Here is a 22,544-nt window from a genome sequence, read left to right as displayed (position 1 = left end):
GCTAAAGTCAAGGTATACAACATCGCAATCCTTACCACTATCAACTGCCTCAACAATGCTAGAATAAAAAGATAACAAATTTGTTAAACATGAACGGCCATTTATAAAACCATGTTGCGACTCAATTATTAATTTATATTTTTCAAGATGAAGACGAATTTTATTTGCTATTATAGATTCGAGTAACTTTCCCACAATAGACGTTAGGCTAATTGGTCGATAGTTAGACGCAAGTGATCTATCTCCTTTCTTAAAAACTGGTATCACATTAGCAACTTTCCAAAACTCTGGCACTCTGCCTGACTCTATTGATTTATTAAATATGGTTGACAGTGGGTCACAAAGCTCCTCTTTGCATTCTTTAAGCACCCTGGCAAACACTTCATCCGGCCCTGGGGATTTGTTTGGTTTGAGTTTTACTATTTGTTTAAGAACATCCTCCCTGGTAACTGCTAAACTCGTCAACCTGTCCTCGTCCCCACCCACATAGACTTGTTCGGCTGAAGGCATATTGTTAAGTTCCTCTTTAGTAAATACAGATACAAAATATTTATTAAAAATACTACTCATCTCTTCATCACTATCTGTTATTTGACCTGTCTCAGTTTTTAATGGACCTATCCTTTCCCTAGTCTTAGTACGATATAACTGAAAAAACCCTTTAGGATTTGTCTTTGCTTGCCCTGCTATGCGAACTTCATAGTTTCTTTTTGCTTTCCTTATCTCTTTTTTAACATTTCTAACCAGTTGTACGAATTCCTGTTCTAAAGTGACCTCCCCATTTTTAATCCTTTTGTACCAAGCTCTCTTTTTACCTATAAGGTTCTTCAAATTCTTTGTTATCCACTTTGGGTCATTAGTATTCGATCTATTCAATTTGTATGGTATACTACGTTCCTGTGCTTTGTTTAGAATATTCTTAAATAAGTTATATATTGAATCCACATCGAAATCCCCATTTAAGTCACCTATCGCTGGGTTCATGTCTCGCTCCAAGACCGGCCCACACCCCATACCCAAGACTTTCCAATCAATTTGACCCAAAAAATTTCTTAGGCTATTAAAATCAGCTTTTCGAAAATCTGGCACTTTAACAGAATTTTCTCCTACTGGTCTATTCCATTCTATGCTAAATCTGATTTCTTTGTGATCACTGCTCCCTAGCTCACTCCCTATTTCGATGTCATTAATTTGCGTTTCCCTGTTAGTTAACACTAAATCTAAAATATTATTTTCCCGTGTTGGTTCCTTAATGTGTTGTGTAAGAAAGCAATCGTCAATTAATTCTAGAAAATCTTCTGCTTCACTATTCCCTGTTTTGTTCAACCAGTTTATTCCGCTAAAATTAAAGTCACCCATGACATAAATACTGTTAGATCTAGATGCTCTAGATATTTCATCCCATAGATGCTTTGGTTCCATTCTGTCTAAATTTGGTGGCCTATATATTACTCCTATTATAATATTATTAGCTTTTTCGTTTAATTCAATCCAAATAGTTTCTGTGTGTGGCTCTGTTTTGATTCCCTCTTTGAGACTACATTTCAAATTGTCCCTAACATATATGGCTACTCCACCTCCTCGTCTAATATATCTATCTGTGTGAAATAGTTTAAATCCATATATTTGATATTCAGCTAATAGTTCTCTATTTTCTACATTCATCCACGTTTCGGTAAGTGCAATAATATCTATTTTTTCTGTGCAGACAAGAGCATTTAATTCGTTAATTTTATTTCTTAGACTTCTACTGTTAGTGTAATATACCCTAAGTGAATTGTTATTTTGCGGACCTTCTCTTTCCCTGATCGTTTTGCCAATTCCTTTCTCCCACAAACACATACTTTTATTACCTCCTTCCTCCAAATCAATTCCCATACCTCTATCTACTAACAGTTTAAACCCAAACAAACACCTCTAACCACTTCTTCTAACGAGTTCGCAACAGCAACAACCCCAGCTCTCGATAGATGCACCCCATCACGAGCATACATTTCATTTCTTCCATAGAAGTGTTCCCAGTTGTCTATGAAAGATATTGCATTTGATTTGCAATATCTTTCCAGCCGGCAATTGACACCAAGTGCCCTCGATATCCATTCATTTCCCACTCCCTTTCTTGGAAGAATGCCACATATGATCGGGATTCCTCCCTTGCTCCTAACTAACTCTATGGCTGTTTTATACCTCTGAATCAGTTCCTCACTCCTAACTCGACCAACATCATTTCCTCCCACGCTAATGCAAATAATGGGATTGTTCCCATTTCCAGCCATAATATCATTCATGTTGTTTATAATATCACCAATGCCAGCTCCGGGATAGCAAACCCTTAACCTGTTCCCCCTATCTCTAGCACAAAACGTTCTATCCAAATACCTTATCTGGGAATCTCCCACAACTAATGTTTGCTTAGGTACTTCCTTTACTTTCTGAGGGGCCTGCGCTTCCTTTCTCTTCGTTGCTTTCCCTTTTGCGCGATCCACAGTCTCTCCACAGCACTCGTCCTCCAAAACGTCAAATGAATTACAAGTTGCTATGGCGTTTGAAGGCGGCTTTATCAAAGTCTTCTTAAGGCCCCTGTCTTTCACAACTCTCCAAGACGAGGTCCCTTTACTGCTGGTCTCCTCCTTCGTTACTTCTCGTTGTTCTTTCAGCTGACGCACCTCCTCCCGCAGAAAGTCCAACTCTGTCCTCAGGGCTCCCACTAGAGTCACCAGGTCCTTAACTACAACTTCCATATTGCAATGATAATATAACATCCCTTGATAATATCCCCTTTGTTATGTCCATTCACCCACTTGTAAACCTCTATCATGTCACCCCTAACTCTTCGCCTTTCCAGTGAATGCAACTTAAGCTTTGTTTATCTTTCTTCATATGAAAGATTTCTAATTTGGGGAATTAACTTAGTCATCCTACGTTGGACACGTTCAAGTGAATTTATATCCATTCTATAATACGGCGACCAAAACTGAACTGCATAATCTAAATGGGGCCTAACCAGAGCAAGATATAGCTTAAGAACCACACCAGGTGTCTTGTTACTAACGCTTCGATTAATAAATCCCAGTGTCCTATTCGCCTTATTACGAACATTTATTCATTGATCCTTTTGTTTTAAATTCTTACTAATCATAACTCCCAGATCCCTTTCGCAATCCGACTTCGCAATCTCAACACCATCTAGCTCGTATCTTGTAACTCTATCATCATTTCCTAGCCTCAGAACTTTACATTTATCAGCATTAAACTGCATTTGCCAATCATTTGACCATTTCAAAACCCTTTCTAGATCAACTTGAAGTGATAGTGAGTCCTCCTCCGAATTAATTTCCCTACCGATTTTCGTATCATCGGCAAATTTGCAAATGTTGCTACTCAAACCTGAATCTAAATCATTTATATATATTATAAACAGAGGTCCCAGGACAGAGCCTTGAGGTACTCCACTAACAACATTATCCCACTCTGACTTAACCCCATTTATACTAACTCTCTGTTTCCTTTGGAATAGCCATGCCCTAATCCAAGTTTATATAGCACCCCCAATACCATGAGCTTCTATTTTTTTAATTAGTCATTCATGTGGCACTGTATCAAAAGCTTTGCTAAAATCAAGGAACACAACATCACAATCCTTACCACTATCAACTGCCTCAACTATGCTGGAATAAAAAGTTAGCAAATTTGTTAAACATGAATGACCATTTGTAAAACCATGTTGCGACTCATTTATTAATTTATGTTTTTCAAGATGGAGACGAATTGTATTCGTAATTATTGATTCAAGTAACTTTCCCACAATAGACGTTAGGCTAATTGGCCGATAGTTTGACGTAAGTCATCTATCTCCTTTCTTAAAAATTGGTACCACATTAGCTACCTTCCATGACTCTGGCAGTCTGCCTGACTCTATTGATTTATTAAATATGGTAGACAGTGGCTCGGAAAGCTCCTCTTTGCATTCTTTAAGCACCCTGGCAAACACTTCATCCGGCCCTGGGGATTTGTTTGGTTTTAGTTTTTCTAATTGTTTAATTACATTCTCCCTGGTAACTGCTAAACTAGTCAACCTGTCCTCATCCCCACCCACATAGACTTGTTCGGCTGAAGGCATATTGTTAAGTTCTTCTTTAGTAAATACAGATATAACATATTTGTTAAAAATACTACTCATCTCCTTGTTATTATCCGTTATTTGACCTGTCTCAGATTTTAATGGACCTATCCTTTCCCTAGTCTTTGTTCGATATAACTGAAAAAAAACTTTAGGATTTGACTTTGCTTGCTCTGCTATGCGAACTTCATAGTTTCTTTTTGCTTTCCTAATCTCTTTTATAACATTTCTAACCAGTTGTATGAATTCCTGTTCTAACCTGACTTCCCCATTCTTAATCCTTTTGTACCAAGCTCTCTTTTTACCTATAAGGTTCTTTAAATTATTTGTTATCCACTTTGGGTCATTAGTATTCGACCTATTCAATTTGTATGGTATACTACGTTCCTGTGCTTTGTTTAGAATATTCTTAAATAAGTTATATATTAAATCCACATCGAAATCCCCTTTTACATAAGAACATAAGAACAATGGTAAATGCAGAAGGCCTATTGGCCCATACGAGGCAGCTCCTATTCTATAACCACCCAATCCCACTCATATACTTGTCCAACCAGCGCTTGAAACAATCGAGGGACACCACCTCCACCACGTTACGCGGCAATTGGTTCCACAAATCAACAACCCTGTTACTGAACCAGTATTTACCCAAGTCTTTCCTAAATCTAAACTTATCCAATTTGAACCCATTGTTTCGTGTTCTGTCTTGTGTTGATATTTTTAATACCCTATTAATTAATATCCCCCCTGTTATGTCCATTCATCCACTTGTAAACCTCTATCATGTCACCCCTAACTCTTCGCTTTCCAGTGAATGCAACTTAAGCTTTGTTAATCTTTCTTCATATGAAAGATTTCTAATTTGGGGAATGAACTTAGTCATCCTACGCTGGACACGTTCAAGTGAATTTATATCCATTCTATAATATGGCGACCAAAACTGAACTGCATAATCTAAATGGGGCCTAACCAGAGCAAGATATAGCTTAAGAACCACACCAGGTGTCTTGTTACTAATGCTTCGATTAATAAATCCCAGTGTCCTATTCGCCTTATTACGAACATTCATGTATTGATCCTTTTGTTTTAAATTCTTACTAATCATAACTCCCAGATCCGTTTCGCAATCCGACTTCGCAATCTCAACACCATCTAGCTCGTATCTTGTAACTCTATCATCATTACCTAGCCTCAGAACTTTACATTTATCAGCATTAAACTGCATTTGCCAATCATTTGACCATTTCAAAACCCTATCTAGATCAACTTGAAGTGATAGTGAGTCCTCCTCCGAATTAATTTCCCTACCGATTTTTGTATCATCGGCAAATTTGCAAATGTTGCTACTCAAACCTGAATCTAAATCATTTATATATATTATAAACAACAGAGGTCCCAGGACAGAGCCCTGAGGTACTCCACTAACAACATTATCCCACTCTGACTTAACCCCATTTATACTAACTCTCTGTTTCCTGTGGAATAGCCTTGCCCTAATCCAAGTTAATACAGCACCCCCAATACCATGAGCTTCTATTTTTTTTAATTAGTCTTTCATGTGGCACTGTATCAAAAGCTTTGCTAAAGTCAAGGTACACAACATCACAATCCTTACCACTATCAACTGCCTCAACTATGCTGGAATAAAAAGTTAGCAAATTTGTTAGTCAGTCAGGTGAAGTCACAGTGAGAGGTTGTGTTAACCGGAGCTCCTGAGTGTTGTTATATTATCATAGCAATATGGAAGTTGTAGTTAAGGACCTGGTGACTCTAGTGGGAGCCCTGAGGACAGAGTTGGAATCTCTGCGGGAGGAGGTGCGTCAGCTGAAAGAACAACGAGAAGTAACGAAGGAGGAGACCAGTAGTAAAGGGACCTCGTCTTGGAGAGTTGTGAAAGACAGGGGCCTTAAGAAGACTTTGATAAAGCCGCCTTCAAACGCCATAGCAACTTCTAATTCATTTGACGTTTTGGAGGACGAGTGCTGTGGTGAGACTGCGGATCGCGCAAAAGGGAAAGCAACGAAGAGAAAGGAAGCGCAGGCCCCTCAGAAAGTAAAGGAAGTACCTAAGCAAACATTAGTTGTGGGAGATTCCCAGATAAGGTATTTGGATAGAGCGTTTTGTGCTAGAGATAGGGGGAACAGGTTAAGGGTTTGCTATCCCGGAGCTGGCATTGGTGATATTATAAACAACATGAATGATATTATGGCTGGTAATGGGAACAATCCCATTATTTGCATTAGCGTGGGAGGAAATGATGTTGGTCGAGTTAGGAGTGAGGAACTGATTCAGAGGTATAAAACAGCCATAGAATTAGTTAGGAGCAAGGGAGGAATCCCGATCATATGTGGCATTCTTCCAAGAAAGGGAGTGGGAAATGAATGGATATCGAGGGCACTTGGTGTCAATTGCCGGCTGGAAAGATATTGCAAATCAAATGCAATATCTTTCATAGACAACTGGGAACACTTCTTTGGAAAAAATGAAATGTATGCTCGTGATGGGGTGCATCTATCGAGAGCTGGGGTTGTTGCTGTTGCGAACTCGTTGGAAGAAGTGGTTAGAGGTGTTTGTTTGGGTTTAAACTGTTAGTAGATAGAGGTATGGGAATTGATTTGGAGGAAGGAGGTAATAAAAGTATGTGTTTGTGGGAGAAAGGAATTGGCAAAACGATCAGGGAAAGAGAAGGTTCGCAAAATAACAATTCACTTAGGGTATATTACACTAACAGTAGAAGTCTAAGAAATAAGAACATAAGAACATAAGAACAAAGGTAACTGCAGAAGGCCTATTGGCCCATACGAGGCAGCTCCTATTCTATAACCACCCAATCCCACTCATATACTTGTCCAACCCATGCTTGAAACAATCGAGGGACCCCACCTCCACAATGTTACGCGGCAATTGGTTCCACAAATCAACAACCCTGTTACTGAACCAGTATTTACCCAAGTCTTTCCTAAATCTAAACTTATCCAATTTATATCCATTGTTTCGTGTTCTGTCCTGTGTTGATACTTTTAATACCCTATTAATATCCCCCCGGTTATGTCCATTCATCCACTTGTAAACCTCTATCATGTCACCCCTAACTCTTCGCCTTTCCAGTGAATGCAACTTAAGCTTTGTTAATCTTTCTTCATATGAAAGATTTCTAATTTGGGGAATTAACTTAGTCATCCTACGCTGGACACGTTCAAGTGAATTTATATCCATTCTATAATATGGCGACCAAAACTGAACTGCATAATCTAAATGGGGCCTAACTAGAGCAAGATATAGCTTGAGAACCACACCAGGTGTCTTGTTACTAACGCTGCGATTAATAAATCCAAGTGTCCGATTTGCCTTATTACGAACATTTATGCATTGATCCTTTTGTTTTAAATTCTTACTAATCATAACTCCCAGATCCCTTTCGCAATCCGACTTCGCAATCACAACACCATCTAGCTCGTATCTTGTAACTCTATCATCATTACCTAACCTCAGAACTTTACATTTATCAGCATTAAACTGCATCTGCCAATCCTTTGACCATTTCAAAACCCTATCTAGATCAACTTGAAGTGATAGTGAGTCCTCCTCCGAATTAATTTCCCTACCGATTTTCGTATCATCGGCAAATTTGCAAATGTTGCTACTCAAACCTGAATCTAAATCATTTATATATATTATAAACAACAGAGGTCCCAGGACAGAGCCTTGAGGCACTCCACTTACAACATTTTCCCACTCTGACTTGATTCCATTTATACTAACTCTCTGTTTCCTTTGGTATAGCCATGCCCTAATCCAGCTTAATATAGCACCCCCAATACCATGAGACTCTATCTTTTTAATCAGTCTTTCATGTGGCACTGTATCAAAAGCTTTGCTAAAGTCAAGGTATACAACATCGCAATCCTTACCACTATCAACTGCCTCAACAATGCTAGAATAAAAAGATAACAAATTTGTTAAACATGAACGGCCATTTATAAAACCATGTTGCGACTCAATTATTAATTTATGTTTTTCAAGATGAAGACGAATTTTATTTGCTATTATAGATTCCAGTAACTTTCCCACAATAGACGTTAGGCTAATTGGTCGATAGTTAGACGCAAGTGATCTATCTCCTTTCTTAAAAACTGGTATCACATTAGCAACTTTCCAAAACTCTGGCACTCTGCCTGACTCTATTGATTTATTAAATATGGTTGACAGTGGGTCACAAAGCTCCTCTTTGCATTCTTTAAGCACCCTAGCAAACACTTCATCCGGCCCTGGGGATTTGTTTGGTTTGAGTTTTACTATTTGTTTAAGAACATCCTCCCTGGTAACTGCTAAACTCGTCAACCTGTCCTCGTCCCCACCCACATAGACTTACATAAGAACATAAGAACATAAGAACAAAGGTAACTGCAGAAGGCCTATTGGCCCATACGAGGCAGCTCCTATTCTATAACCACCCAATCCCACTCATATACTTGTCCAACCCGTGCTTGAAACAATCGAGGGACCCCACCTCCACAATGTTACGCGGCAATTGGTTCCACAAATCAACAACCCTGTTACTGAACCAGTATTTACCCAAGTCTTTCCTAAATCTAAACTTATCCAATTTATATCCATTGTTTCGTGTTCTGTCCTGTGTTGATACTTTTAATACCCTATTAATATCCCCCCGGTTATGTCCATTCATCCACTTGTAAACCTCTATTAACCTCTATAAGTAAACCTCTATAAGACTTGTTCGGCTGAAGGCATATTGTTAAGTTCCTCTTTAGTAAATACAGATACAAAATATTTATTAAAAATACTACTCATCTCTTCATCACTATCTGTTATTTGACCTGTCTCAGTTTTTAATGGACCTATCCTTTCCCTAGTCTTAGTACGATATAACTGAAAAAACCCTTTAGGATTTGTCTTTGCTTGCCCTGCTATGCGAACTTCATAGTTTCTTTTTGCTTTCCTTATCTCTTTTTTAACATTTCTAACCAGTTGTACGAATTCCTGTTCTAAAGTGACCTCCCCATTTTTAATCCTTTTGTACCAAGCTCTCTTTTTACCTATAAGGTTCTTCAAATTCTTTGTTATCCACTTTGGGTCATTAGTATACGATCTATTCAATTTGTATGGTATACTACGTTCCTGTGCTTTGTTTAGAATATTCTTAAATAAGTTATATATTGAATCCACATCGAAATCCCCATTTAAGTCACCTATCGCTGGGTTCATGTCTCGCTCCAAGACCGGCCCACACCCCATACCCAAGCCTTTCCAATCAATTTGACCCAAAAAATTTCTTAGGCTATTATAATCAGCTTTTCGAAAATCTGGCACTTTAACAGAATTTTCTCCTACTGGTCTATTCCATTCTATGCTAAATCTGATTTCTTTGTGATCACTGCTCCCTAGCTCACTCCCTATTTCGATGTCATTAATTTGCGTTTCCCTGTTAGTTAACACTAAATCTAAAATATTATTTTCCCGTGTTGGTTCCTTAATGTGTTGCGTAAGAAAGCAATCGTCAATTAATTCTAGAAAATCTTCTGCTTCACTATTCCCTGTTTTGTTCAACCAGTTTATTCCGCTAAAATTAAAGTCACCCATGACATAAATACTGTTAGATCTAGATGCCATAGATATTTCATCCCATAGATGCTTTGCTTCCATTCTGTCTAAATTTGGTGGCCTATATATTACTCCTATTATAATATTATTAGCTTTTTCGTTTAATTCAATCCAAATAGTTTCTGTGTGTGGCTCTGTTTTGATTCCCTCTTTGAGACTACATTTCAAATTGTCCCTAACATATATGGCTACTCCACCTCCTCGTCTAATATATCTATCTGTGTGAAATAGTTTAAATCCATATATTTGATATTCAGCTAATAGTTCTCTATTTTCTACATTCATCCACGTTTCGGTAAGTGCAATAATATCTATTTTTTCTGTGCAGACAAGAGCATTTAATTCGTTAATTTTATTTCTTAGACTTCTACTGTTAGTGTAATATACCCTAAGTGAATTGTTATTTTGCGGACCTTCTCTTTCCCTGATCGTTTTGCCAATTCCTTTCTCCCACAAACACATACTTTTATTACCTCCTTCCTCCAAATCAATTCCCATACCTCTATCTACTAACAGTTTAAACCCAAACAAACACCTCTAACCACTTCTTCTAGCGAGTTCGCAACAGCAACAACCCCAGCTCTCGATAGATGCACCCCATCACGAGCATACATTTCATTTCTTCCATAGAAGTGTTCCCAGTTGTCTATGAAAGATATTGCATTTGATTTGCAATATCTTTCCAGCCGGCAATTGACACCAAGTGCCCTCGATATCCATTCATTTCCCACTCCCTTTCTTGGAAGAATGCCACATATGATCGGGATTCCTCCCTTGCTCCTAACTAACTCTATGGCTGTTTTATACCTCTGAATCAGTTCCTCACTCCTGACTCGACCAACATCATTTCCTCCCACGCTAATGCAAATAATGGGATTGTTCCCATTACCAGCCATAATATCATTCATGTTGTTTATAATATCACCAATGCCAGCTCCGGGATAGCAAACCCTTAACCTGTTCCCCCTATCTCTAGCACAAAACGTTCTATCCAAATACCTTATCTGGGAATCTCCCACAACTAATGTTTGCTTAGGTACTTCCTTTACTTTCTGAGGGGCCTGCGCTTCCTTTCTCTTCGTTGCTTTCCCTTTTGCGCGATCCACAGTCTCTCCACAGCACTCGTCCTCCAAAACGTCAAATGAATTTGAAGTTGCTATGGCGTTTGAAGGCGGCTTTATCAAAGTCTTCTTAAGGCCCCTGTCTTTCGCAACTCTCCAAGACGAGGTCCCTTTACTGCTGGTCTCCTCCTTCGTTACTTCTCGTTGTTTTTTAAGCTGACGCACCTCCTCCCGCAGAGAGTCCAACTCTGTCCTCAGGGCTCCCACTAGAGTCACCAGGTCCTTCACTACAACTTCCATATTGCTATGATAATATAACAACACTGAGTTAGGAGTGTTAAATAAAATTAACGAATTAAATGCTCTTGTCTGCACAGAAAAAAATAGATATTATTGCACTTACCGAAACGTGGATGAATGTAGAAAATAGAGAACTATTAGCTGAATATCAAATATATGGATTTAAACTATTTCACTCAGATAGATATATTAGACGAGGAGGTGGAGTAGCCATATATGTTAGGGACAATTTGAAATGTAGTCTCAAAGAGGGAATCAAAACAGAGCCACACACAGAAACTATTTGGATAGAATTAAACGAAAAAGCAAATAATATTATAATAGGAGTAATATATAGGCCACCAAATTTAGACAGAATGGAAGCAAAGCACCTATGGGATGAAATATCTAGAGCATCTAGATCTAACAGTATTTATGTCATGGGTGACTTTAATTTTAGCGGAATAAACTGGTTGAACAAAACAGGGAATAGTGAAGCAGAAGATTTTCTAGAATTAATTGACGATTGCTTTCTTACGCAACACATTAAGGAACCAACACGGGAAAATAATATTTTAGATTTAGTGTTAACTAACAGGGAAACGCAAATTAATGACATCGAAATAGGGAGTGAGCTAGGGAGCAGTGATCACAAAGAAATCAGATTTAGCATAGAATGGAATAGACCTGTAGGAGAAAATTCTGTTAAAGTGCCAGATTTTCGAAAAGCTGATTTTAATAGCCTAAGAATTTTTTTGGGTCAAATTGATTGGAAAGTCTTGGGTATGGGGTGTGGGCCGGTCTTGGAGCGAGACATGAACCCAGCGATAGGTGACTTAAATGGGGATTTCGATGTGGATTCAATATATAACTTATTTAAGAATATTCTAAACAAAGCACAGGAACGTAGTATACCATACAAATTGAATAGATCGAATACTAATGACCCAAAGTGGATAACAAAGAATTTGAAGAACCTTATAGGTAAAAAGAGAGCTTGGTACAAAAGGATTAAAAATGGGAGGTCACTTTAGAACAGGAATTCGTACAACTGGTTAGAAATGTTAAAAAAGAGATAAGGAAAGCAAAAAGAAACTATGAAGTTCGCATAGCAGGGCAAGCAAAGACAAATCCTAAAGGGTTTTTTCAGTTATATCGTACTAAGACTAGGGAAAGGATAGGTCCATTAAAAACTGAGACAGGTCAAATAACAGATAGTGATGAAGAGATGAGTAGTATTTTTAATAAATATTTTGTATCTGTATTTACTAAAGAGGAACTTAACAATATGCCTTCAGCCGAACAAGTCTATGTGGGTGGAGACGAGGACAGGTTGACGAGTTTAACAGTTACCAGGGAGGATGTTCTTAAACAAATAGTAAAACTCAAACCAAACAAATCCCCAGGGCCGGATGAAGTGTTTGCCAGGGTGCTTAAAGAATGCAAAGAGGAGCTTTGTGACCCACTGTCAACCATATTTAATAAATCAAAAGAGTCAGGCAGAGTGCCAGAGTTTTGGAAAGTTGCTAATGTGATACCAGTTTTTAAGAAAGGAGATAGATCACTTGCGTCTAACTATCGACCAATTAGCCTAACGTCTATTGCGGGAAAGTTACTCGAATCCATAATAGCAAATAAAATTCGTCTTCATCTTGAAAAACATAAATTAATAATTGAGTCGCAACATGGTTTTATAAATGGCCGTTCATGTTTAACAAATTTGTTATCTTTTTATTCTAGCATTGTTGAGGCAGTTGATAGTGGTAAGGATTGCGATGTTGTATACCTTGACTTTAGCAAAGCTTTTGATACAGTGCCACATGAAAGACTGATTAAAAAGATAGAGTCTCATGGTATTGGGGGTGCTATATTAAGCTGGATTAGGGCATGGCTATACCAAAGGAAACAGAGAGTTAGTATAAATGGAATCAAGTCAGAGTGGGAAAATGTTGTAAGTGGAGTGCCTCAAGGCTCTGTCCTGGGACCTCTGTTGTTTATAATATATATAAATGATTTAGATTCAGGTTTGAGTAGCAACATTTGCAAATTTGCCGATGATACGAAAATCGGTAGGGAAATTAATTCGGAGGAGGACTCACTATCACTTCAAGTTGATCTAGATAGGGTTTTGAAATGGTCAAAGGATTGGCAGATGCAGTTTAATGCTGATAAATGTAAAGTTCTGAGGTTAGGTAATGATGATAGAGTTACAAGATACGAGCTAGATGGTGTTGTGATTGCGAAGTCGGATTGCGAAAGGGATCTGGGAGTTATGATTAGTAAGAATTTAAAACAAAAGGATCAATGCATAAATGTTCGTAATAAGGCAAATCGGACACTTGGATTTATTAATCGCAGCGTTAGTAACAAGACACCTGGTGTGGTTCTCAAGCTATATCTTGCTCTAGTTAGGCCCCATTTAGATTATGCAGTTCAGTTTTGGTCGCCATATTATAGAATGGATATAAATTCACTTGAACGTGTCCAGCGTAGGATGACTAAGTTAATTCCCCAAATTAGAAATCTTTCATATGAAGAAAGATTAACAAAGCTTAAGTTGCATTCACTGGAAAGGCGAAGAGTTAGGGGCGACATGATAGAGGTTTACAAGTGGGTGAATGGACATAACAAGGGGGATATTAATAGGGTATTAAAAGTATCAACACAGGACAGAACACGAAACAATGGGTATAAATTGGATAAGTTTAGATTTAGGAAAGACTTGGGTAAATACTGGTTCAGTAACAGGGTTGTAGATTTGTGGAACCAATTGCCGCGTAACGTGGTGGAGGTGGGGTCCCTCGATTGTTTCAAGCGCGGGTTGGACAAGTATATGAGTGGGATTGGGTGGTTATAGAATAGGAGCTGCCTCGTATGGGCCAATAGGCCTTCTGCAGTTACCTTTGTTCTTATGTTCTTATGTTAAACATGAACGGCCATTTGTAAAACCATGTTGCGACTCATTTATTAATTTATGTTTTTCTAGATGGAGACGAATTGTATTTGCAATTATTAATTCAAGTAACTTTCCCACAATAGACGTTAGGCTAATTGGCCGATAGTTTGACGCAAGTGATCTATCTCCTTTCTTAAAAATTGGTACCACATTAGCTACCTTCCATGACTCTGGCACTTTGCCTGACTCTATTGATTTATTAAATATGGTAGACAGTGGATCGGAAAGCTCCTCTTTGCATTCTTTAAGCACCCTGGCAAACACTTCATCCGGCCCTGGGGATTTGTTTGGTTTCAGTTTTTCTAATTGTTTAATTACATCCTCCCTGGTAACTGCTAAACTAGTCAACCTGTCCTCATCCCCACCCACATAGACTTGTTCGGCTGAAGGCATATTGTTAAGTTCTTCTTTAGTAAATACAGATATAAAATATTTGTTAAAAATACTACACATCTCCTTGGCATTATCCGTTATTAGACCTGTCTCAGATTTTAACGGACCTATCCTTTCCCTAGTCTTAGTTCGATATAACTGAAAAAACCCTTTAGGATTTGACTTTGCTTGCTCTGCTATGCGAACTTCATAGTTTCTTTTTGCTTTCCTAATCTCTTTTTTAACATTTCTAACCAGTTGTATGAATTCCTGTTCTAACCTGACTTCCCCATTCTTAATCCTTTTGTACCAAGCTCTCTTTTTACCTATAAGGTTCTTTAAATTATTTGTTATCCACTTTGGGTCATTACTATACGACCTATTCAATTTGTATGGTATACTACGTTCCTGTGCTTTGTTTAGAATATTCTTAAATAAGTTATATATTAAATTAACATCGAAATCCCCTTTTACGTCACCTATCGCTGGGTTCATGTCTCGCTCTAAGACCGGCCCACACCCCATACCCAAGACTTTTCAATCTAATTGACCCAAAAAATTTCTTAGGCTATTAAAATCAGCTTTTCGAAAATCTGGCACTTTAACAGAATTTTCTCCTACAGGTCTATTCCATTCTATGCTAAATCTGATTACTTTGTGATCACTGTTCCCTAGCTCACTCCCTATTTCGATGTCATTAATTTGTGTTTCCCTGTTAGTTAGCACTAAATCTAAAATATTATTTTCCCGTGTTGGTTCCTTAATGTGTTGCATAAGAAAGCAATTGTCAATTAATTCTAGAAAATCTTCTGCTTCACTATTCCCTGTTTTGTTCACCCAGTTTATTCCACTAAAATTAAAGTCACCCATGACATAAATACTGTTAGATCTAGATGCTCTAGATATTTCATTCCATAGATGCTTTACTTCCATTCTGTCTAAATTTGGTGGCCTATATATAACTCCTATTATAATATTATTTGCTTTTTCGTTTAATTCTATCCAAATAGTTTCTGTGTGTGGCTCAGTTTTGATTCCCTGTTTGAGACTACATTTCAAATTGTCCCTAACATATATGGCTACTCCCCCTCCTCGTCTAATATATCTATCTGTGTGAAATAGTTTAAATCCATTTATCTGATATTCAGCTAATAGTTCTCTATTTTCTACGTTCAACCACGTTTCGGTAAGTGCAATAATATCAATTTTTTCTGTGCAGACAAGAGCATTTAATTCATTAATTTTATTTCTTAGACTTCTACTGTTAGTGTAATATATCCTAAGTGAATTGTTATTTTGAGGCCCTTTTCTTTCCCTGATCATTTTGCCAATTCCTTTCTCCCACGAACACATACTTTTCTTACCTCCTTCCTCCAAATCAATTCCCATACCACTATCTACTAACAGTTTAAACCCAAACAAACACCTCTAACCACTGGTTCCAACGAGTTCGCAACAGCAACAACCCCAGCCCTCGATAGATGCACCCCATCACGAGCATACATTTCATTTCTTCCATAGAAGCGTTCCCAGTTGTCTATGAAAGATATTGCATTTGATTTGCAATATCTTTCCAGCCGGCAATTGACACCAAGTGCCCTCGACATCCATTCATTTCCCACTCCCTTTCTTGGAAGAATGCCACATATGATTGGGATTCCTCCCTTGCTCCTAACTAATTCAATGGCTGTCCTAAATCTCTGTATTAGTTCCTCACTCCTAACTCGTCCAACATCATTACCCCCTGCACTAATACAAATAATGGGTTTGTTCCCATTTCCCGTCATAATATCATTCATGTTTTCAACAATATCACCAATTCCAGCTCCCGGATAGCAAACCCTTAATCTGTTTCCCCTATCTCTGGCACAAAACGTTCTGTCTAAATACCTCACCTGGGAATCTGCCACAACCAAAATTCGCTTCGCTACCGCCCTAACTTTCTGAGCAGCCTGAGGGGCCTGCGCTCCGCCGTTCCTCGCTGATTTCCTCGCTGCAGGTGCACTACAGCACTCATCCTCCAACACGGCAAATGAATTTGCCGTCCTTAGGGCGTCTGTAGGCGGCCTTGTCAAGGTCTTCTTAAGACCCCTGTCTTTCACTACTCTCCACGATGAGGTCTCGTCAAAGACTGAGTGGTAAAGTAAATTGTTGTATTTTTGTATATTGGGGTTAATAGAGGGCTAATAAATAAGTACTTAGATTATAGTGCAGTATCCTTTGACCCTGTTTGGAGGGGAGTAGGTTAATCTCTCATGGACTACAGATCTATTAGGACAAGTATTATTTGCTGGGAATTGTTTTACCTGGGGTCGGTCCTATCCTGGATTATTATAGACTTGTCTTGGTAGATAAATAGCGTGTGTTCATCTTCCTAAAATACAGCAACAAAAATAATCAGATAATGTTTTAAATTACTTCATCTCTGATTTTACTTGTGATTTATATTAATATTAGAAACTGTGTGAATAACAGTTGGTGAGGCAGAGAGGGTTACCCTCAGTACCGTGCTCACCTTCACTGGGGGTCGGTGTAGCATTTTCCATGCGTAGTGTGACACCATCACCCTCCTCCCTCCTCTTCCCCTTCTTGCTTATCCCCCTTCCTCTTCCCCCCTCCTCCTCTTCCCCCTTCACCTCTGCTACTTAATTCCCCCTTCCCGTCCTACTCCTCATCGAACTACTCCTCTTCCTTCCTTCCTCCTCCACTTTCCTCTTCCTCACTCCTCGACCTCCTCCTGCCCTTCCTCTTCCTTACCCTTCTTCGACCTTCTCCGCAGCCTCCTTCCTCCTTGACCTCCCTCCTTACTCCTTCTCGACCCCTTCCTCCTACCTCCTCCTTCCACATCCTTCCTCAACCTCCTCGTTCCTCGATCTCTTCCTCCTTCCTCGATCTTTTCCTCCTTCTCTTTCTTCCCCATCCTCCTTCCTCCTAGACCTACTCCTTCCTCCTCGGCCTCATCCTCGACCTCCTCCTTCCTCGTCCTCCTTTTTCTTCCTCCTCGACCTCCTCCTCCTCCTCGTCCCCCTCTTCCTTCTCCTTCCTCTTCCTCCTCCTCCTCCTTCCTTCTCGACCTCCTCCACCTTCTACTCTTCCTCCGCCCTTCTCGACCTCCTCCTCCTTCTACTCTTCCTCCTCGACCTCTTCATTCCTCCTCCTCGACCTCCTTCCTCTTGACATCTTCTTCCTCGACCTCCTCCTTCCTCGCTATCCTTCCTCCTCGACTTTCTCCTCCTTCCTCCTCGACTTCTTAATCCCCCTCTTCCTTCTCCTTCCTCTTTCCTCTCCTTCCTTCTCGATCTCCTGCACCTTCTACTCTACCTCCTTGACCTCTTTCCTCGCAATCCTTCCTCCTCCTTCTCCTCGACCTTCTGCTCCTTCCTCCTCGACCTTCTCCTCCTCCTTCTTCCTCTACCTTCTTCTCTTTCTTCCTCATCCTTCTCCTTCCTCCTCGACTTTTTCATTTCTCCTCCTTTTCCTTCTTCCTCCTCGACCTCCTCGACTTTCTCCTTCTTCCTCCTCGACCTCCTCAACCTCCTCCTCCTTCCTTCCTCCTCCTCTTTCCTCCACGACCTGCTCCTCCCTCTTCATTCTTCTCCCCTCCCCCCTTTTTCCTCTTTCCTTTTATTTCTTTCTTCTCCACCTCTTACTCCTTCCTTCTCGACCTCCTTCACCTCCTACTTCTTCCTTCTCGACCTCCTACGTCTTCCTCCTTCCTCCTCAACCTCCTCCTTCCTCATCGACATCCTAGCTCTTCGGTAGGTAGCTCTACAGCTCTACTGGGCTGTATCATATCTACATTTGAAACTGTGTATAGAGTCAGCCTCCACCACATCAATTCCTAGTGCATTACATTTATTAATTACTCTAACACTGAAAAAGTTCTTTCTAATGTCTCTGTGGATCATTTGGGTACTCAGCTTCCACCCGTGTCTCTGTGCGTGTGCCTCCCGTGTTAAATAATCCATCCTTGTCCATCCTGTTAATACCCCTGAGTATTTTGTGTGTGGTGATCATGTCTCTCCTAGCTCTTCTGTCTTCCAGCGACGTGAGGTGCAGTTCACGTAATCTGTCCTCATAACTCATGCCTCTTAGTTCTGGGACTAGCCTAGTGGCATACCTCTGAACTATTTCCAGCTTCGTCTTGTGCTTGACTTGATACGGGCTCCATGCTGGGGGCTGCATACTCCAGGATTGGCCTTACATATGTGGTATACAAGGTTCTGAAGGTTTCCTTACACAGGTTTCTGAAAGCAGTTCTGATCTTAGCCAGCCTCGCATAGGCCGCTGATGTCATTCTTTTGATGTGGGGTTCAGGAGACAGGTTTGGCCTGATATCAACTCCTAGATCTTTCTCTCTGTCCTTTTCGTGAAGGACTTCATCTCCCATTCGGTATCCATTGACTGGCCTCCTAGTTTAACTAACCTTAAATTTACCTGGGTTGAACTTTAGTAGCCATTTGTCGGACCATTCCTTCAGTTTGTATAGGTCATCTTGTAGCCTCATACTATCCTCCTCATAATTTTTGCGTCATCAACAAACATCGAGAGGAACGAGTCAATTCCTTCTGGGAGATCTTTACGTATAGGTAAAATAGATACAAAAAACAGTATAGGACCAAGGACTGATCCCTGTGGAACTCCACTGGTGACTCCCCACCACTCCGAGACCTCACCCCTCACGGTGACTCGCTGTGTCATGTTGCTTAGGTACTCCTGTATCCAGAGGAGTACCTTCCCTTTCACTCCTGCCTACATCTCCAGTTTGTGCACTGGTCTCTTATGTGGTACTGTGTCAAAAGCTTTCTGGCAGTCCAGAAATATGCAGTCTGCCCAACCCTCTCTCTCATGCCTGATTTCTGTTGCCTGGTCATAGAACTCAATTAAACCTGTTAGGCATGATTTGCCATCTCTGAACCCATGCTGATGTTGTGTTACAAAGTTCTTCCGCTCCAGATGTTCCACTAGCTTTTTTTGCACAATCTTCTCCATCATCTTGCATGGAATGCAAGTTAGGGACACTGGCCTGTAGTTCAGTGCCTCCTGCCTATCACCGTTCTTGTATATTGGGACTACATTGGCCGTCTTCCAAATTTTTGGCAGTTCACATGTTACCAGTGATTTGTTGTACACCATCTAGAGTGGCAGGCACAGAGCTTCTGTTCCTTCCTTTAGAATCCATGGTCAGATTCCATCCGGGCCTATAGCCTGGATGGAATCACGTCCAAATCTAGCAGATGCTATATCACGTCCAAATCTAGCAGATGCTTCCTCACCTCCCCATTGGTAATCACAAAATCCTCTAGTGGTGTCTGGTTTGATGTTCCCTTCTTTATCTCTGGGACTTCTCCTTGCTCTGAGGTGAAGACCTTCTGGAATTTCTTATTGAGTTCCTAGCACACTTCCTTGTCGTTTGAAGTGAATCTTTCTGACCCTATCCTCAGATTTATTACCCATTCCTTCACTGCTGTTTTTCTCCTGATGTGGCTAAGCAGCAGTTTGGGTTGAATCTTTGCCTTGCTGGCTATGTCATTTTCATATTGCCTTTCTACCTCTCTTCTCACCTTGACGTATTCATTCCTGGCGCCCTGGTATCTTTCTCTGCTCTCTAGTGTTCTTTGTTTCTATAGTTTCTCCACGCCATTTTACTTCGTTGCTTTGCTAGCTTACAACTCTGATTAAACCATGGGTTTCTCATCTGCATTTATTTTTTTCCTTTTGAACTCGGACGAACTTGTTTGCTGCCGTCTGACACTTTGGAAATGTGTCCAGATGTAATTGAATGTGAGTCCAATTACATCTGGGTTTCCTTCTTGTGTTCTTTCCATAAGTTCACTAGCCTTGTTTGTAATACCATCTATGATCGAGTTCATGAACTTGAAGCTGACTCTCTTCTGTCCATTCTCAGTTTTTGTTGATTCCACTAGAGTTCAGGGGCAAGGGATGTCTGGGGTGGGAGGGGCCTAGGAAGAAGGACCTGGGGGGGGGGGGGGGTGAGGGAGCTGGGAAGATCTGGAACAGGGGGGCTAAGGGGGTATGGCATGGTGCGGCTGAGGGGGTCTGGGGTTGGGGGTTAACTGGGGCATGGGATGGAGGAGCTGGATGGGCATGTAGTGGGAGGTCACGGGTTGGGGTATGCAGAGGAGACTGGGGTGGGTTGACATGGAGGTCAGGGGTTGGGGGAGGGGAGGGGGGTGGGTTCCGGGAGGGAGGGGGTGGGGTAGGAAGAAGAGCTTGGAGTGTGGGGAACTGAGAAGGGCATGGGCTGGAGAAACAGGGAAGGACATGGGGTGCAGGATTAGTGAGGACCTAGGGTAGGGGATAGGAAAGAATCCATGGGGGGAACATGGGGGTCTGGGGTCAGGGACCGTGGGGGGGGGGGGGCATGGCCTGAAGAGGAACTTTACTGTCTGGGGAGGTGCAGGTGATTGGTGGGGGATGGCTGAGGGGTTGGTTGGTGGGAGGCTTCTGTTACAATCCTCTCTGGGGGTGCTGGCCTGCTGGTGGAAGGATTCCCAATTCCCAGTGAGGTTCCTGGAGACACTGATCCGAGTCCTGTGGCTTCCATATCCCCACCCCTTTCTTTGCGTCTCCTCCTTGCTTCTGCAGCCTTCCTTCTCTCCTCCCTCGTCATGTCTTTTTGCAGAAAGACGTCCTCGTATCCCCCTAACCTCACAAGTCTGCTCTTCCTGGATAGGATTTTCTTCTTTGTTGCCTCGTTCGTGAGCACTACCTTGATCAATCGTTTCCTTTCCTTCTTGTAAATGCCCAGCCTGAAAACCTTCTCTATGTTGCCATTTGCCTCCTCCATATTCAGTCCCTCCAAGATCTCTGTCATAGTTGCTCGGTCCCGCCTTCTCCGCGCCTCCCGACTGGATCTCTCTGGTTTCTGAACTCCTTCAACTATAAATGGTATTTTCCTTTCCAGCATTTGTTCAGTGCATTTTGCAGGTTTCTGCGAGGTAGCTGCTTTCATAGCTGCAGCCTCTAAAGCGGCCTTGGCCCCTGGGCTGTTTTGCAGTATTTCTGCAAATGAGAGTCCCCGTGGAAGGAGCCTTCCATCAGCATTGTCCCCTGTTTCCAGGAGGTTGCATACCCCGTATTGGTTTGAATTCTAATTTTCCCTGAGTCTCTTTATTTCTTCTCTGGCTTCCTCCAACTCACTCCTTTGGCTCTGTATTAATGCTTGCATTTCCTGCAGGTCTCTGCCAAATTCCTCTTTCATTTAGTGCAGGTCTCTGCTGAATCCCATTTGCATTGCCTGCAGGTCTCTGCCAAATCTCCCTAATGTCTGGTTGAGCCATTCAACGGTAGTATCCACCATTCTCCCCTGACCCTGTGTGCGGTGATATCCCTCCATCCTATTCTCCCCTAGCTTTTCCTCGTGTGTGTGTTTGTGTTTATTTGTAAGTGTGTGTGTGCGTGTGTGTGTGTTTACTAGTTGTGTTTTTGCGGGGGTTGAGCTTTGCTCTTTCGGCCCGCCTCTCAACTGTCAATCAACTGTTTACTAACTACTTTTTTTTTTTTTTTTTTTTTTTTTTTTTTCCCCACACCACACACACACACCCCAGGAAGCAGCCCGTGACAGCTGACTAACTCCCAGGTACCTATTTACTGCTAGGTAACAGGGGCACTTAGGGTGAAAGAAACTTTGCCCATTTGTTTCTGCCTCGTGCGGGAATCGAACCCGCGCCACATAATTACGAGTCCTGCGCGCTATCCACCAGGCTACGAGGCCCCCCCAAACCTTCTTATGTGTGTGTGTGTGTGTGTGTGTGTGTGTGTGTGTGTGTGTGTATGTGTGTGTGTGTGTGTGTGTGTGTGTGTGTACTCACCTAGTTGTGCTTGTGGGGGTTGAGCTCTGGCTCTTTGGTCCCGCCTCTCAACCGTCAATCAACAGGTGTACAGATTCCTGAGCCTATTGGGCTCTATCATATCTACACATGAAACTGTGTATGGAGTCAGCCTCCACCACATCACTTCCTAATGCATTCCATTTGTCAACCAGTCTGACACTAAAAAAGTTCTTTCTAATATGTGTGTGTGTGTGTGTGTGTGTGTGTGTGTGTGTGTGTGTGTGTGTGTGTGTGTGTGTGTGTGTGTGTGTGTGTGTGTGTGTGTGTGTGTGTGTGTG

The 22,544-nt window shown here is 41.0% G+C and overlaps 1 protein-coding gene across 1 annotated transcript in view; it reads right to left on the bottom strand.

Moving 5' to 3' along the window:
- Window positions 1-21,714, bottom strand: part of LOC138356999 (uncharacterized protein PFD1115c-like) — a 49,674-nt gene extending 27,960 nt beyond the window's left edge. Inside the window, exons 1-3 of the mRNA XM_069313530.1 lie at window positions 21,575-21,714; window positions 21,144-21,420; window positions 16,717-16,784 (exon numbers count right to left, since the gene is read on the bottom strand). Coding sequence (XP_069169631.1) covers window positions 16,717-16,784; window positions 21,144-21,420; window positions 21,575-21,714 — 485 coding nt within the window. The remainder of the gene's footprint in view (window positions 1-16,716; window positions 16,785-21,143; window positions 21,421-21,574) is intronic.
- Window positions 21,715-22,544: the final 830 nt, after the last annotated feature.

This window comes from Procambarus clarkii, chromosome 75, assembly GCF_040958095.1.
Source record: "Procambarus clarkii isolate CNS0578487 chromosome 75, FALCON_Pclarkii_2.0, whole genome shotgun sequence".
Lineage (NCBI taxonomy): Eukaryota > Metazoa > Arthropoda > Malacostraca > Decapoda > Cambaridae > Procambarus > Procambarus clarkii.
The sequence above is the reverse complement of the archived record's forward strand: the minus strand, read 5'-3'. Positions and strand labels throughout refer to the sequence as shown.